General features: G+C 39.4%; 1 protein-coding gene across 1 annotated transcript; it reads right to left on the bottom strand.

Moving 5' to 3' along the window:
* Window positions 1-5,699: 5,699 nt before the first annotated feature.
* Window positions 5,700-14,565, bottom strand: CD4 (CD4 molecule). Its single transcript, XM_081319411.1, has 8 exons — window positions 14,093-14,565; window positions 12,234-12,407; window positions 12,005-12,136; window positions 11,608-11,856; window positions 10,282-10,581; window positions 7,041-7,283; window positions 6,814-6,944; window positions 5,700-6,679 (listed from the first exon to the last, which is right to left on the bottom strand). The coding sequence occupies exons 1-8, from the start codon at window positions 14,133-14,135 to the stop codon at window positions 6,608-6,610; spliced, it is 1,344 nt and encodes a 447-aa protein (XP_081175537.1). The 5' UTR covers window positions 14,136-14,565; the 3' UTR covers window positions 5,700-6,607.
* Between the last annotated feature and the right edge of the window lie 1,797 nt (window positions 14,566-16,362).

The following is a 16,362-nucleotide window of genomic DNA, read 5'->3' as shown; positions in this document are numbered from 1 at the left end:
TTGATATGCAGCCAGCAGACAGATTGCTGAGCTGAACTACACTGATCTTTGGCGCAGAGCGGCTGCTAAGGGCGTGAAGGGCTGCTGCAGATGCTGTTTTTGACTTGGCCATGGCACAGCAGAGGAACTCCCAATGGTGTTAGCTGGTGTGCCTGACCCCCCTGCAGATGCTCCTTGGGAATCTTCCTCCAGAGACCAAGATGTTGGGATCAAACTGGTCAAGTGTCTTTGACCAATTAATTTCCGTTTCTGGATGTTAATATTTTAACTAAGTTAGGCAAATTATACAGATGCTGGGCTTGCCGGCCAGAAGATTGTCAGTAAGAGGCACCGCATGATGGGCTGAGCTCCTGTCACTTGCCCCAGCTCCTGCTCACCTAGCAGTCCCAAAGCATGCAAATAGATAAATAGGTACCATTTTGATGAGAGGATAGCAGTGTTCCCTGTGCCTCGGTGTATAGTCATGCTGGCTACATGACCACAGAAATGTCTTTGGACAACGCTGGCTCCCTCGGCTAAGAAACAGAGATGAGCATCTCTGACCCCTAGAGTCAGACGCAACTGGGCAAGGGAAATCTTTACCTTTTTACTTCTCCATTTTTAGACTTTGAACAGTGTTGAGCCGGCAAGAAAGAGCGACATCCAATTGTGCTGGCCTTATTGGCCTTAAGTAAGCCCTCTTTTGGCCCTTTTGCCATAGTGAAGAGAGATTCCTACTAGTTTGATACAGGACAAATTATGAGAAGCCTAAACTTGCGTATGAAGGATTTGACAGGAGCATTTTGCAGGCAGCTGGTCTATGGAAGCCAGCTGTCCAGTGTCTCTTGCACCTAAGCCAAATTGGTCAAAGAGTCCAATCCCAGGAGTCAGAGAAGAAGCGGGGTGCCTGCAGAATCCTGAAGTGGCCAAGAGGAACCAGGCAGATCCCCATCCATGACTGGGTCAACAGTAACCACATCTTTGAGGAAGCAGCCTGTTTGTATCATTTTGTTTTATATAAAATGAATAAAGGGATATGCTTGGAAAATAGCTGCAAAGGACAGGGAATAGCAGAATAACAAGAGTTGGAAAGAACCTTGGAGGCCTCTTAGTCCAACCCCTGTTCAAGCAGGAGACACTATGCCATTTCAGACAAATGGCTGTCCACTTTTTCTTAAAAACCTCCAGTGATGGAGCACCCACAACTTCTGATGGCAAAAAATTCCACTGATTAATTGTTCTAACTGTCAGGAAGTTTCTCCTTAGTTCTAGGTTGCTTCTCTCCTTGATTAGTTTCCATCCGTTGCTTCTTGTCCTGCCTTCAGGTGCTTTGGAGAATAGCTTGACTCCCTCTTCTTTGGGGCAGCCCCTGAGATATTGGAACACTGCTATCATGCCAGTCCTTCTTTTCACTAGATTAGACACATCCTATTCCTGCAACTGTTATTCATATCAGATTAAAGAAGTAAGAAATAAATAAAGGACTTTTAGCACATTCTAGTTAGTTTGAGGGTTGAGGCTGCTAATTTAAGAAAAGAAAGAAGTTAGAAAATAAAGGGATGGAAAATGTCAACCTTTTGAAAGGAACTAGTCAGGAAACAGACACCATAAGAAATAGAACTCCATTGATATAGTTTATAACAGGGGTGGGGAATGAGGGTCCTTTTATGATTTGTGGACCTCAACTCCCAGATTCCTGAGCCAGCCAGTAAGTTGAACTCTACAAGTCATAAAGGGGCCATTGTTCCCCACCTCTGGTCTATAATATCAAAATCTTGAAAGCCTGGCAGTGTTCTTTTTCCTCCCTTTTAATCCCAAGAGAGTCAAGTTGGGCCAATCTTGAGTTTCTCCCTCATCCCCTACTGTCAATAGAATAGAATAGAATAGAATAGAATAGAATAGAATAGAATAGAATAGAATAGAATAGAATAGAATAGAATAGAATAGAATAGAATAGAATAGAATAGAATAGAATAGAATAGAATAGAATAGAATAGATGGAATGGAGCTGGAAGGGACCTTGGAGGTCTTCTAGTCTAGCCCCCTGCTCAAGCAGGAACTTTTTTTCTCTCAATCAACTAATGATTTTGTAATGGCTGCTCTATAGCTTCTTCAAGGTCATCTTTATATTCCTCTATAGACAATCTTCTGGTGGCTAGTTTACCTTCTGAGAAATCAAGGACCACAGATAAGTAAATGGAGGTCCCTGGGCCTCAAGTTCTTGTTAATGGGACCTATCCTCCCCCCATCTCAACATCTGTACAATTAAAGTGTTGATGACTATGTTCCACTAAGGCAGGGGTCTTCAAATTTGGCCCTTTTATAATTTGTGGACTTCAACTCCCAGGATTCCTCAGCCAGCAAGCCTAGCTGAAGAATTCTGGGAGTTGAAGTCCACAAGTCATAAAAGGGCCAAGTTTGAAGACCCCTGCACTAAGGAGACCTGTTCTGGTGCCTTGGACTCAAATACAAATCAGAGGCCCAACAGTTGTGGTGACTTTGGGCTCTTTATCCAGGATGGAGTAGCTTGAGCAGGTTACATCAGTACAAGGTACCAGATCTGGGTTATACAAAGTCAGATGACCACTTTTCTGTATCTCTTTGCTGCCATCTTATGGTTAATACTGATGCAGTCTCACCTGTATCTGGCTTGATCCAATTCATGGAAAGTGATTATTTAAATAGCCTGTTTAATAAAATGTTAACAGCTGGGGCTGCTGAAATTTATACCCTCCAGAAAGGGAGAGCAACTTACCTGTTTCCCAGCTGGACATGGCACCTCTTGGTAAGGACTCAGTTCTGAAGTCTGTGGAGATACAAAAATATGGTTTCTATTTCTATGCAGGGATGGGGCTTTGGCTATCCTTCAAATGAAAATGAAAGTGCTGTTCTCTTGCTCTGCCTCTACCCTCTGTGAAGCATAAGCTGGTTTTCTATTGAGTTTCTAAGATAAGGCCATGATCAGAAGGGCTGCAGCAGCAGCAGCCTCAGGGGAGGGCGGGCTGGTAGCTGGCATTCTCTGTGGGAGCTCCCCTCTTCTAGAATACTGTAGCTTCCCTCCCTCCAGGTCTGGATGACCCTCCTCCCTTGGTGTGACCTTCCAGAAGGTTGTGGAGATCTGGATGTTCTGGAAATCCTGGAGACTTAAGTGGTGGTGGTGGTGGGATTTATCAAAACTAAATGTCTATCATGATCTAATCTAATATGATAATTACAGATTATGGTACAGTAGTCAAGGTATCTTGATATTGCACTGGTTAGTTGCTATTGTCTTTTCTGCGTTATTTAAGGTCTTTTAAAGATTGAAGCAGCTCGATATGTTTCATGAATAAAACTTTGAAACTGAGCCAATTTGGCCTAATAGTTACAGCATCAGTCTAGAAAGCAGGAAAATATGAGAAAATGAAATGAAATTCTGCCAGTCTAGGCAGTTGCTTCAGGTATGTGGCTTTGTGGCTATATCAGAACACAACTAGGTTTGGGATCCAGTTGGGACTGCATCTGCTTGGAAGTCCCAAGACAGCTTACGTTTCTGCCTTGACTCTATTAAGGCTGTTGGGGCTGCACTGAGGTAATAATATCTCTATCTCCCTCCCTCCCTCCCTCACACACACACACACACACAGAGGGGGGAGAGGGAGGGAGGTGAGCCAGATTTTTCTTTTATTTTTCTTTTATTATTTTTATTCCTTCATCAGGTGAGTGTTTTTCTTTTTAAAAAAAATACCTTAAACCTATAGAGGAATTGCCCTTTTTCAATATTTTCAGGCTTTCTTGCCTCTCACATTTCCAGGCTCCTGGTCTCTCACCTCCTCCTTACAGAGTGAAGCTGCTGTGGTTTCATGTTATCATTGCTTCATTGTTTTAATATGCAGGGGAGGAATGGTGTCATAGTTGCAGAGTCCATTTATGACATCTAGGCTGACTCTGTTTGCAAAGGCACCTGCCAAACTAAACAGACCTTGAACTGGGGTCAGGATGGAGGCAGATGTTTGTGCTGATGGATTAACAGGAAGGAGAATATGGTCTGTTCACTATTTTAATGGTGGCTGTGAAGAGGACACTTTGGTGGTCAGGGTATAAACATTTATAAGGATTTGGGGATTGAAAACACGGATCCATCATCCTCAACCATCAAATTATTTCCTTTCTGATGTGGAATAAGGGAAGGATTATCTAATACCCTACTTTCCATCTCTGTTCCAGTGTTGTGTACAAAAGAGGCTTAAAACTGGCATAACCCAAAGCATCTGTCTTTGGAATGGTTTGTGCTAATTATCTACATGTTTTTTTTCTAGTGGCTTTGGAAAGTTTTGTGTGTTTTGAAATATATCAATTATGTAGACTGTTGATATTAAGTCCTCTACCTTTTTTATCTCTTGCCTGTTGCTCTCTCCCTCCCTCCCTCCCTGGTTTTGATATTTCATAATATTTAATAAACACAACCAGTGCTTTTTTTTGTAAAAGAAAAAGGTGCCGGAACTCACACATGTCATACAACCCGCCTTGCCTACCCTACAAGGTTCCAGCCAAAAAAGGTGCCGGAACTCCGTTCTGAGCGTTTTATGAGAAAAAAAGCCCTGAACACAACTATATTTTTGTACTAACTGAACTGAGTAGTATGGTGCTTATTCTGATCCCTATTTAGCAGTGTTTCCCAGCCTTGGCAACTTTAAGATATGCTGGCTGGGGAATTCTGGGTGTTGAAAGTCCACATATCTTAAAGTAGCCAAGGTTGAGAAACATTGCTATATAGGGATAGACTGGGAGTGTGTTAGCTGCATAGTAGGAGTTTTCCAAGAAAAGGGTGATAGATGGAGAGAATCTTACTAAAGCAGACATGTCAAACACAAGGCTAAAGCACTGCAATCATTGTCCAGCTACCTGATTTAGCTGCTCTGAAATCACAGAGGACCTCAGAAATGGCATCTTGTGCAGCCAAATGCTAAAGAAAAATGGGAACACTAAGGTTTTTGAGGAATGTTTATTAACATTAAAATATATACATGGCTCTCTTCAGATCTTGAGATTTCAAATATAATTCACAAGTATCAGTGGAATCAGTACAGGCACTTTTACTTCTTGTTTTTGTGCATAATTATAAGCATAGGAGATCATTAAAATAAACAGTCAAGCAACAGTAATTTTTCCCTATGTTTACATTTAATACGTTCGTCTTAGAGCTGTGGTGCTGATGCATATCAAGAGATAGAAAAGTTTTTTTTTTCTTTTAAGGCAGGGGTCTCCAAACTTGGCAACTTTAAGACTTGTGGACTTCAACTCCCAGAATTCCTTAGCTAGCCATGCTGGCTGGGGAATTCTGGAAATTGAAGTCCATAAGTCTTAAAGTTGTCAGGTTTGGAGATCCCTGCTTTAAGGAATAAAACAAAGCAATAGAAAGAGCCAAAGTAGATTGGAGGTAGTTTTCCAGTCGTTTTTTGTAACTCATCAGTGGAATTCTCTACATAATAGCATCTTTCAGACTGCAGAAGCCTCTTCCTCTCCACCCACCACTAGCATTTTCCAAACAGTAAAAAGGAATTTGTCCTTTGAAATTCGTTAATTTATTAGCATCATAATTATATCATTTAAAAAACATTGCTTTTCTCTGATCACCATTCTTGACAGAATATTCTCTCAGAAAAGATTGCAGACTGCACCATAAGCACAAGCAAATATCTGTAAATATATACATGAATTAACCAGTGGAGTTGGGGGGAAAGATAGAAGTATTTTATTTTGTAGATAAGGAATTTTTAAAACAAACAACACATCTTTGTTCATTTACAGCTGCAGTGGACAGCAGAACTGCAGATCTGTTCAAACAGCAGTCAGCTATTAAGACAACTTAGAAGCAATTAGGGTGAACACTTTTGGGTCAATATTTTCTGCAAGCTGCACACTTTCAAACTATAGACTTGCCTAAATGATTACAGAACTATGAATATCAGACAGAAAGTTAAGGCAACCCGGCAATATTTGAATTACAACTGTGCATTGTAAATGATTGGCAAATGGTCGGGCCAGTGATTTTTCAACACATGTGTTTTCTCCTTTAGGCATGATAGTAATCATTAGGTAGTTCTCTGTAGAGTTGAAAAAGAGTTATCCAAAATTTAGGCTCAGTGGAAAACATGGGAATGTTTGAAATTTCCTGTAGATATAAGCTGCAAAGTGGGATACTTGCTGTTTTAAAAAAGCATAAAAGTGAATTGTTGAAGAATGATTGCTCATGAGACCTTTGATGAAATTGCATGGCTGTCTAATTTAATCATGATTTATTTCTGAATTTCTGTAGGTCTGCAAGCTTTACTTGATTTAAACTGGTAGCCAATTCAAGTGTAATTTTAGTTGAATAGCAAGCAGATGACAAATTTTAATTGGCAGAGCTGAAAGCTAAAGGCACAATAGATTTATTATTTTGAGGCCTTTTGATTCTGGTTTTTTACTGCAGGTGAAAAGGAAAGTGTTAGATGCAATATTTCTTTCTAGTAAAGAATAATAGCCGTGGGGTCTTGGATCTGCTGGACTGCAGGTCCAGATGGACTGATTCATCCTGGGACAGCTTAACCAAGGGCTTTCACAAGAATATCCACAATGTCTTCCTCTTGGCTGGGCAGCTGGACCCTTACCTCTGACACTGGCATGTCTTCTTGGCAAGCAAATGTTGCTTAATTTGTGCCATCCTCTTGGCTCGTTGCTGCCAAAAGACAAAAGAAAGATTATCCTTTTTTCATGTTCTTTCAGATCTGCTTCCAAGGTTTTTGTTTTGTTTTGTATTTTTTGTTGTAGAATGCAACCTTCCTTTTGATTTATGGATAGGTAGAAACTCACCTGTTTCTGCTTAATACGTTTACAAGTAGGTACACAGACACCAACAAGAATTAACAGCAGGAGCATTGTGCCAATCCCCGAAGCTATTTTGATCAATCTATTCTCTAAAGTAGTCTCATTTGAGGTCTTTCCTGTGGCGGAAAAAAAAAGATTTGACATTGAGAACAGAATGTGCACAGATACGGAGCCAGGAACAAGATGGTAGTGTTACTTACCTTGGAACTTACCCAGAATATAGTCAATACTGATTTTCACATTGTTGTTCACTTTGAGATCGCACCTCCAGAGCCCTTCAGTTGTGGCTACGTGACAGAATTTATTATCTGAAATGGGAGAGCCACATTTGGGTTCACTCGACCCATTTACATAAACCCAGCACAATTCAGTCAGTGGAGGAGCAGAAGGACTGATATGACCACACAGGGTCACGTTGTCTTCTTTGGATCTGAGCACGGGAGGCACGGCAGAGACTGGAGGGAAAGCAGGAAAAATATATTAGGGAAACACTTTTTACAAGATCTAGGAGAGAACATTCCTTACCATGAAGAATATTTTATCCTATGATCTAAAGTACCAGGCTGTTCATGGTGCTGGAAGGAGTCCCTCTCAATGGAAACAGGACAGAATTGATGATATCAGAGGATATAAAATCAGCAGTATGCAAAAATGATTCAGGTTTTTCCCATATATTGATTGGCACCAAAGTATGTAGCTGTTCAATTACATATTCAACTTTCAGAAGCCGGTTTCCAGAAAATAAGTAGCTCAGAGTAATTAGCAAATACTTCAGGTGTTTTAGCCGTAATCTTGTGCAAACTATATTGATTGAACCATCAAATCAACTCTTCTTCTAGTCTCATTACCCCCATCCAAAGTCAGAGCCCTTTTATTTAATCTTAGCAATAAAGCTGAAGAATTATCTTTATTTCGCAGCTAGAAGTTTCTTCAGCTGCAGATCAGACTGCAAGCACAACAACCAAGGTCCCATCAAAATGTGTCCTTAGCCTTCATGCTAGGGATAGCAGAGTTGGGTTAATTACAATCCCACAAATCATTGCAGATACAGGTAATTCTTGAATTACAACTGGCCAGACACCCCCCCACACCCAAAGCTACTTATGACCATTTTCAAAGTTACAATGGCCTTGCACAATCACACAATTGCATTTGGGTGCTTGGCAACCAGCACACATTTATACCTGTATGAAGCATCATGCGACCAAGATTTGTGCTTGGTTCCTGCAAAACTGCCCATTGGGGAAAATTGATTTGCTTCACAGCTGCAGCATTTACTTAGCCATGATGGTGTTCACTTAACAACCATTGCAAAAAGGTCAAAAAATTGGGTCCAGTCACATGATGCCTCAACTTTCGACTGCAATGACTTATGACCGTAATTTCAGATTCAGTTATGGCAATAAATCGAGGATTACCTATATCTATAAGACAGGATGGAAAATAGATTTTTTAACCTTCGTGCTTCATACTTCATACCTTACTTTTCAAAGTTGGTTCGAATTTACTAAATGGTATAATAGCTCACTATGTTGCATGACAATAAAGTGGATAACCACCTTCCGCCTTACTAGGAAAAGCATCAGCCAGTTCAGCATAGCCATAGGGCAATCTCTTGTATATTAAAGCATCACATGTCAAAATAAGCTCCCTGAAAGCTCCCACAGTAAATGTACCACATAAAATAAAACTTTATTTTATGAAGTTATGCAAATGAAAAAAGAAAATGTTTTCCCATCAATAATAATATGATCATTAAACTATGAGTATACCACATTTCCTTCATTAAAGTTTAAAGGTCTGCTTTAGGATGGGGGAATGGGATATCATTTTATCAAAAGCATTGTATTTTCCTGCTGTTTATCTCTAAAACCCTAAGCTGTTTGGGACAGCTGTAGTGAGCTGACTTGTCTTGAAGTTCTTCAGTGGAGTTTTTCTGTATAGGGACCATCCTTACATCCCTGTGTCTCCATCCTCCCCCACACCATCACCAGTTCCTTGAATTGAAAACTGCTCAACTCCTGTTGGCCACTTTAGACATGCATGCCTTCGGTCCTCTGGTCATGGGAACTGTCCTCCATGGCCACAATGGCAGGAGTCAGCATAAGTGAGACACTTGTCTAATGCAGGCCTTGTATGTACAAGTTCAAACTGGGTAAAGGGTTGAGCACATAAAGCCTATGTGCTCTGATAACCTGTGTCTGATAAGTTTCAAAAAGAACGAAACCATTCGTTCATTCATTCATTCATCTATTGAATTTATACGCTGCCCATCTCACCTAAGTGATCCCTATGGTCAGTAGTGATATAACCATTGTAATGCAGAGTTACACAGCCTCAGGAGAGAGGCCTTGAGATACCTAGCATAAGCTGCAGATCAATTATGTTCTATAATTCTTTAGCCTGAAAGTGCAAATGAATAAGAAAGGAAAATGTTCCATTTATAGCTCCTTATATGCACCAATTTAGCACTTCCTACATCTGTGTTTAAAAACAGAACCAGTGCTTTCTGGAGTGAATGCTAGATCTATCTGCACAAAAGATTGATTTCAACCAGCTGTGAGTTGTATACCTATACTACAACCTGTCAGATTGGGTATTTTGGGTCACAGTGCTTCTCAAATAATCTGACTTAATAGAACTCAGAACAGATCCATGCCTGCATCCTCTTACTCAGGCAACTTGACTGAAGCAACTCTTCTGAACCCCATGACTAATGTGACCTACTTTGCTCCACTCCCACTAATGGGAACGATTGTGTTTTTTCAGCCCCAGCAGGCAACCCTCAATGGGAGGAAAACAAAGCCAGGCGGATCCACCAATGGTTCCTTTTACTTGTCCCACATTAAAATAGTAAGGACAGTGCTCCTCATCTACTTTTCACCTGAAGAAGAGAAAGGAGTGTAGCACAATGGATTCTGGGATACTTTTCAAAATTATTCCAAAGCTTTGGGAGTGAAAAACAGTGCTTTATAGAAGTGCATCTGTGAATTATATGGCAAAAGGAAAGCAGCTTAAATGGAGATGGCTTAATTTATGCCATCCATCTGGTAAACTCACAAGATTTGTTTTTCTCGCCATGCACATGTATACATAACCCGAACTAGACTGTTGTTTCTCTGTGTCATATAATATATGTGGGTATATGCATAATTCTGTATTTATTTATTTATGTCATATTTATATAGTGTATATCAGAGGTGGTGACTCATTGAGAGCTGAATGCAATGAAATTTCATTTTAATGTATGCCGATTCATGTACATGTAAAGTCAGAATAAAGTCATTATTCTATTCTATTCTATTTAGAAGGATGCTTTGAATTTTGTTCTTAACAGGAGGTTGAGTTTTGAAAATGTTAAAAAATGGCTGTGTTGATGTTCAAAAGCAATATGGTTAATATAGTAAGCTGAAATTGCATGTTACTGTCAAACAGATCGAGATTTATTCTTACCTTTCATAACTATCAGGTTGATGGTTTTAGTCAAATTCCTATGTGTAAATCCAAGATGGCATTGGTACTTTCCAGCATCTTCAGAATGGACATTGGATATTTGTTGGATGAAGAAAGAGCTATTGATGTTGCTTGTGTTATGCTCCTTCATGAGAATATTATTCTTAAGCCATTTCCAAGACCGGACTTTTGGAATCTCCCAATCTCTTTTTCCTTGCAGGTCAATGTTCAAAGGACAGGAAAGGAGGATGCTGCTGTTGATAGTGGCAAACCTGAATTCATCCAATCGATTGGAAAAACCTGATTTTATGTCCGACCAAAATAGAAAGTAACATGTAATCAGAATTGTGTACATTGCTGCTTTTTCACTGTAGAAAAAGATTATGGCCCTTTTCCCGCTACAGTAGTGAGTTAAAGTGCTAACCTTGAGATGGCAGAACATTTGCTTCCCTCTGAGCTAATCCCTACTCTGTGGCTGATTCAGGTTAATGCTGAAAGGGATCTTCTTGCTTTGTGAATGTGACACTCATTATTATAGGCAAAGTAATAGGTTTTTCTCATCCTGGGTTGCAACCAGCCCATTTTAGCAAGTCGGCAGCCTGTAGGGAAACTTCCATGAGTCTGGATATTGGAGAAGGAACGGGGAGGATCTGACTTCTGGTCTCTTCAGGTCTAATTGATCTGCCCCCTTCTCACACTCCATTTGGGAATCTCCCAAGTTAATAATGGGAAGATGGGAAGCCACAAGGGCAGAAATAGCTCCAAAGAAAGGAAAAGCAGGCCATGCCATGATTGTGAACTAGCAAGATCCTCTAGACTAGAATGGTGAAACTGACTAGATCCTGGGTAACTACTTTCCCATCCTGGAGGGATGGGAAAGATATCAAAATAAAATACAGGGAAATTGTTTAAAAAATGAACACATTCCCAGTTCAAGCTCCCTCACTGTTTTGGGGATACTGCAAGGGCCACTGAGAAGCTTAACAATAATTTTGCTTGGGCACACTGGAAAAAGAGGTTCTGAAGTTTTTACTGCAACATTTTAACAAAAAATATATCTGATAAAATCACTATAGACAATGGGCTGTAGTGAATAAACAACAATATCATTCTATCCTATCTGTAACATAAATGTGAGTTAACATAGGATGTAAACTCCAGAAAAAGAGTCAGTGGTGAAGTAACCTTATTTTGGCAAAATGCAGTGATACTGGAAGCAGTTAGCAGAGCAACTTATGGTCAATGCTGAACTTTTTATGAGAAAAGACTTCTTTGAGGGAACCCAAGTTGCAGACTCTTTGAACCACATTTAGTGACTTCTCTTACCTAATACCTTGACATTGTAGGAGAGCTGAAGCTTATAATGCACGATGTGACATTCCCATATCCCATGGTCCTCCTGAACTGTAAGGTTTGATATCTGTAAGCCATCCTTTTGCAGTTCCCATCGTGGCTCTTTGCCTGTTACTTTGGTCTTGTGGGGTTCAACCCATTCAATCCTGGTGTCTTTGAAAGGAGACAGATGCAGCTTTAAAGTGTCACCTTGCAGGAGGTATCCACTTTTAGATCCAATAACTGTGAAAGAAAGAAGGCCTACTGGTAAATTTTCCTTCCCACACCTCCTCCCAAGGATAATTTATTTATTTAATTACTCATTCAATAGCAGAGAGAACAAGAGATAAACAAGAGAGGCAGATTTCATGATCTCTGTTATATCATTCACCTTGCCACACTTCAATATCATAAGTAGCCACTTCCTTTCCATCTACATCACAGGCATATTTTCCTGGTTCTGCTTTTGGCAGTTCTAGAGAAAAAGTCTCATCCTTCAATATGTATGTTTCGGACCTTCCATCTTTGAAGAAAAGAGAACTGGATGAAATTAAAGCTTAAACACAAAGACTCATATCTCTCTTTATTGGTTATATGTGGAAGGGTTCAACCAGTTTTACCTCTATATACTTGGCCTTTAAATTTCTGTAGCAGACGTTTTCCATTATATTTCCAGGTCATCCTGGATGCACTTTTTATGTCAGTTTTATTATTTAGACACTGAAGGACGACAGACTTGCCAGCAATAACATTTAGCTTTTCAGCCCTCACGGAAAACATTGCCCCTAGAAGAGCTAGAGGGTCAAAATAATGGAAGAATAAAGGAAAATGAACAATGAGAAACAAATGAGATTTCATCATGTTTCTGAGCCCGAAGTTTATAATCTGAGTCACTGTACTATATTGGCCTTTTATTTTATGTTACTCATTACATTTTAACGTATCTATTTGCATTTTAAGTTTCTGCTGATTTACTCTGGAGTTTTCAAGAAGTCTGTAATTTGCAAACGTTTTTGTCACTGTACAAGGCATTTGTTTTAAAGCAAGGTCAAGGAGAAATGAAGAATAAATTGATCAGTCTCCAGAGGAAGAGAAATGTGCACATGATTATTTTTATAAACTACCATAGAAGATGGTTATGTCTAGTTTTTAAATCAAAGGAGATTAATTGGATTTAGTGGTGATGTAGCCAACCTGCTGCTAATGTCAAAATTCTGTTCTACTTTGTGAGCATAGATATCAGTACGCTAAAAAAGAGTAGCCCTACTTCTTAATGGACTTTTTCACAGGAAGGCCATAGAAAAAAATTAAAAATTAGGGATGTGCTGCATTTTGGATCCGAAGTCATAGAGATTGTTCAGAGTGGGCATGAGCCCACACACTATCAGTCAGTGGAAAGCTGACAGTCGAGGTTTGAGACCTGAGCATCCTGTGATGAAGCAAGCTCCCATCCTTACCTCACCTTCTGCCAACCTAGGAGTTCGAAAGCATGAAAATGCGAGTGGATAAATAGGTACCATTTTGTTGGGAAGGTAACAGTGCTCTGTGATGTGATGCTAACCACATGACTGTGGAAATGTCTTCAGACAATGGTAGCTCAATGACCTTGAAATGAAGATGAGCACTGCCCTCTATAGTAGGCAGTGATTAGTGGAGTAAAAAAAATCCACAGGGTCTCCCATGCAATTCCAAGAAAATTGGAAGCTTAACTTAAAGGGACACCAACAAGTAAGTTTTTAACTGATGGCTAGACCATTGGATTTATTGTAGCATTTGATCAAAAACTCTTCAGGTTTTTGTGACTGTTTTATGTTTCTGCACTGGGATACTTTTGAATATGAGTTTATTTCTGTTCCAGAATATCAGGGGAAATACCAGTTGATATTCAGGCTCCTTATAGACAAAGATTTAGAGCATTTCCAGGAGAAAGGTAAACCTGTATTGGCCAAAACCAGTAATGAGTAGATTCACATTTTTCTCACTAGCCTCCTCTTTCTTTCTCATTCTGCCTCTGAAGTAATCGCTTTTGTTATGCTTATACTGAGGGTTGTATGTTGGTCTTACGATACTCTCTTGGGGGGAAAAAAGGATAAACCTGGAAGAGAAGCAAACCTGAAAGAGATTTGTAAGGATAAAATAGTGTTTATAACTTTATAAAGGAAAATTCAAGTGGAAAAACCAATAAATCATTAAATTAAGTAAACATAAATGACAGTTCTTTATATTAAAGGATGTATGGTCACTTATCTTATGGTCACAGGTCTCCCACCTTAGCTTTACAACTTCTATATAGATAATTCACACTGGCCATTGTGAGTGTATATGGTGATGAACTGCTAAGAATCAACCCAATGGGGCTTTTTCCCCCCCGACAGCAAAAGGTATGAAAATAAATGAAAATTGTTACGCTGAAGACAGGAAAATAAGAGATCAAATGACAGCTCCATTGTGCCACAAATATATCTTGCCATAAACTCACCCAGGTAAACAACAAAAGCAACAAGGATGCTGTTTAAAACCATATTCACCAATGCTCCTTTTCACCTGGACAACTGTGAGCTGTGATGAATTCCTGGCAGAAAAAATAAAAATCATCAGGAAAAAACAGCATGGTTTATTCTAAAAATATCTTATAGCATTCAATATGTAGGGCAAAAACAACTAGAGGTTTATCTTCAATTCCGAACAAAAGAAAAATTAATCCCCAGTTTAAGAACTTAAAGAATTTGAAACAAACAGCAAAAAGCTGTTTGAAATTTACAAGTGAATTAAGAGTTCAAGTTAAAAAAAAGATCTGAGAATTAACCATAAAAAATAAATAGCTTCTTGTGGGAACCAGACTTATTTTGTCCACCTTAGTTCATAACAAAGATAAGCATCTTTATGATTGTAGAAACTGGATATAAGAAGGACTAAAGATTCTAAGTAGAAGCGGAAAAAATACAAACCAGCTTTTGCTGTTGCTTAACTGGAACTTATTAAAGGAGATGCTTGAGAAATGCAGCCAGAAATTAGTAGTTTTAGTATCTTTAGCATCATTAATGAGGTGTGATGCCCTCTATTGATTATGTCCAAAAGATGTCTATGAGGGAATGACAAGTATGAAGCAAATGTTGTCTGACAAGACAAAGAAAGTATCAAAAGTGAAAGCAAAATAAGAGGTCAAGAGAATGATTTGGAAAAGGATGCTTGACTGGATATACAAAAGAAACTGGTTGAAGTTTTAAAAATTAAACGAGAAAGTCAAATGACAAATCAAAAGAGTGACCTGGAAAATGTTTTATTGGATCTGCAAAAGAGGCTTGTTAAACCCTTGAAGAAATCTGTGCAATGGAATTAAGCACGGGTGTCAAACTGCTGGCCTGCAGGCCGGATGCGTCATAGTAAAACTGTACCCACCCCATTGCCGGCAATGGAAAAAAAGTTGTGATACCTCACGACACATCATGTGACATTGCGAGTTTGACATCCCTGGAATAAAGAATTGAAAAGAAATCAAAGATATATTTCAGTTTGGAGGAGATGGATAAATTATATTCAGAACAAATATGGGACTAAAAAGTTCCATTTAGCTTATGAGTAGATTTTAGTGGGATATTGTTACTGGTACGTTGTTTGTAGTTATGTTAAAGGGGAGTTAAAGCACATTATGAATTTGGTTAATTGTATATTATGCATAATTTTTATTTAGAATATGATTATTGTAACTATAATCCTGTATTTAGCTCTGGGAAGTGGGGGGGGGAAGTGGGTGGGTTTGGGGTGGGAGGGATTTGGGGATATATTGTAAAATTTTGTTTTTGTAAAACTTTTTAATAAAAAAAAAGAAATCAAAGCCTATGAGAATATTTGAATGGACTAAAGACAGATGTAAAATGAGGGAATATAAAGTTAGTTTATTTGATTTAGACTGTAATCAAAATTCGTGTGTGTGTGTGTGTGTGTGTGTGTGTGTGTGCATGGAATTTCTTGGCAGAGATTCCATAGCCTAAAGTGATGATCAAGTCCCTGATAAGGCGGTGCTACTAAGCCATCCCCGGTTATTGTTTATACTCCCTGTCTCTTAAGCAAAATGGCAAAAAGTGATAAAATGTACCCAGACAGTCCTGGGAGTATGTTGCATAACTGCCAGCTTTATGTGGTCATCTGCTGCCATTCTTGGGGTTCCTGTCATGTAGAAGGGACCATGATTTTAATAACTGTTAACTTTCTTAATATTTATTCAATACATTCCTTTTTGACATTTCACATTGGCTTGAGCTTTGAATAGATTCTTTAAATCCCAAAGAATCTATTGACCACCAAATGGTCACCAGGCTGCCAAGATAGGCCTCCTTTCTGCTTGTGGAAGATTGAGATAGAGACAATAAGCATACTATAATTGTTGTTGTTAGCTGCGAAGTCGTGTCCGACCCTTTGCGACCCCATGGACAACATTCCTCCAGGCCTTCCTGTCCTCTACCATCTTCTGGAGTCCATTTAAGCTCACGCCTACTGCTTCAGTGACTCCATCCAGCCACCTCATTCTCTGTCGTCCCCTTCTTCTCTTGCCCTCAATCTTTCCCAGCATTAGGCTCTTCTCCAGTGAGTCCTTCCTTCTCAATAGGTGGCCAAAGTATTTGAGTTTTAGCTTCAAGATCTGGCCTTCTAAAGAGCAGTCAGGGTTGATCTCCTCTAGGACTGACCGGTTTGATTGCCTTGCAGTCCAAGGGACTCGCAGGAGTCTTCTCTAGCACCATAGTTCAAAGG

This window comes from Vipera berus, assembly GCF_964194415.1.
Source record: "Vipera berus genome assembly, chromosome: 2".
NCBI classification, from domain to species: Eukaryota; Metazoa; Chordata; class Lepidosauria; order Squamata; family Viperidae; genus Vipera; species Vipera berus.
Note: the sequence above shows the minus strand (reverse complement) of the source record. Positions and strands in the feature narration are given on the sequence as shown.